This window comes from Saprolegnia parasitica (assembly GCF_000151545.1).
Source record: "Saprolegnia parasitica CBS 223.65 unplaced genomic scaffold supercont2.123, whole genome shotgun sequence".
Lineage (NCBI taxonomy): Eukaryota > Oomycota > Saprolegniomycetes > Saprolegniales > Saprolegniaceae > Saprolegnia > Saprolegnia parasitica.
In genome coordinates, this window is record NW_012156517.1 from 102,192 (window position 1) to 103,991 (window position 1,800).

At 58.6% G+C, this 1,800-nt stretch overlaps 1 protein-coding gene across 1 annotated transcript; it reads right to left on the reverse strand.

Annotated features, from left to right (window-relative positions):
• Positions 1-1,374: 1,374 nt before the first annotated feature.
• On the reverse strand, positions 1,375-1,633 carry SPRG_14016 (hypothetical protein; the record flags this gene model as incomplete). The annotated part of the gene is made up of 1 exon (XM_012353433.1): positions 1,375-1,633. A coding segment is annotated over one exon (259 nt), but the record flags the coding sequence as incomplete, so codon positions are not given.
• Positions 1,634-1,800: the final 167 nt, after the last annotated feature.

The window sequence follows — 1,800 nt, forward strand, 5'->3', positions numbered from 1 at the left end:
CGCTGTGCCGACAACCCAAACGCCGTGTGCTACTAAGACGGCGACGCCCTTGACTGCATCCCATTACACCGCCGACCGTACAACACCGACACCGACGAGCGCGACGGCCACTACGGTAGACCCGGCAACCCAGTCACCGATTCCTCCGGCTTCGTCCAGTAGCAAGCCGACGAAGGCCCTGGATAGCAGTAAGCCATCGCAGGACACCTCAGTTTCAACTGAGGTCCCTACCATGACGACAATTGCCGGCCAATCGACGTCTGTGACACTCGCCAACGCTACGCCAAGCACAACATTATCGCAACGTCCGACCCTTGCCCAAGGTTGCACCAACGTGAGCGTCGTCGGAGATGCGACCTACTGTATCCCAGGTCCGGTGTGTTCGGGCACTGGCCTCATCCCGGCAGGCTCCAAATGCCCTTTGAAAAACGACGCGGCAATCGCCGACTGTATCAAGACGCTGAAGAGCTACGTCGATGGCCCAAACTGTCGTGCGCCGGTAGACGCCGTGTGCCAGAAGATCCCATCGGGCGTGTGGGGCTGTGTGTACCCGACGGAGCCTGTGCCGACGCCAGCGTCCACCATCCCGAGCGCGTACCCAGCGCCAACACCGGCATTCTCGGTCCGTACTGGCTACCCAGTCCCGACGCCCGCGTCTACTTATCTCCGCGCATAGGTATAGTACAATACAAAAAAGCATTGTTTATCGACACAATCTTACCCGTTGCAGGGGCCTTATGTAAATAAGGACCTGCCGCTTGACGACCACGTAGTAACGCATGCACTTGTCGAACATGCTCACCGCGATGAGGTTTGTGCGCCAAAGCGTGCCCGACGCCGCAAGTACCGGTAGTGCGTCCTGGGAGTGCCACGTATTAGCATCCCGTTACTATCCGGTATGTGACTCGGCACTCGCTGCATGGCCGAGGCCAACACCTCGGTCTAGCCATTCATCCATCTTGATCGCAATGCTATCATGTGCCTACGTGGTGACCTCATCCTCGGTGCCACAACGTGCGATGGGTCTGAAGCGTTCACTGGAGACCACGCCTTGGCATCTCAGCTGCTCGCTAGGTAGCAGCGATATCTCGCTCACGACCACTCATGGCTCGAGGCCACTGCAGCCGCATTGGTCGCTGAAGGCAGGTCTCTGATGAGTCATCGGACGATTGCCGCGAAGAGATCGTCCTACCTCGTTGCGTCGTGACGCCGCTGAAGACGCTTCCGCGTTGACAGCTGCTCGGCACAGGCCTTGTCCACCCATAGCGTACCACTCACTTCGATAAAACTTGTCGTTGACCCTCAACTCTTCTCAAGGTCCAATGCATTAAAGCGCTCCCGTGTAATCGCATGCTTATCAGTGTCCACAAGCTGTCATCGGTCCATGAGGCTACGCGCGTGGACCTTGAGGAGCGCGTTAAAGTACGCCGTATCGGCCTCGAACGACTGTGCAAAGCGCATCTGTGCTTCGTGCTGCATGCAGCGAAGTCGGTTCGCGGGGTCGACGCAGGCGGCGGCGGCGGGTGACACGGCCTCCATGCGAATGTACTCGCCGCTTGGTGTGCGAAGGCCGGTGGCGAAAAAACCCTCTTTGACGACAGTCACGTTCTCACCCACCGACTCGGCGACCGTCCTAAGCACGTCATTAGCCACGTCCTACGATATCGACAGATAATATACCACTCGGTCCAGCCACAGACAAGGTCGTCGGCAGGGAGCGCCTCGTCGTCGGTGATGCAGTGTCGGAACGAGACGTACCGGCGTCCATCAAAGTAATGGCGCTGGAGGACGTTCTGGATG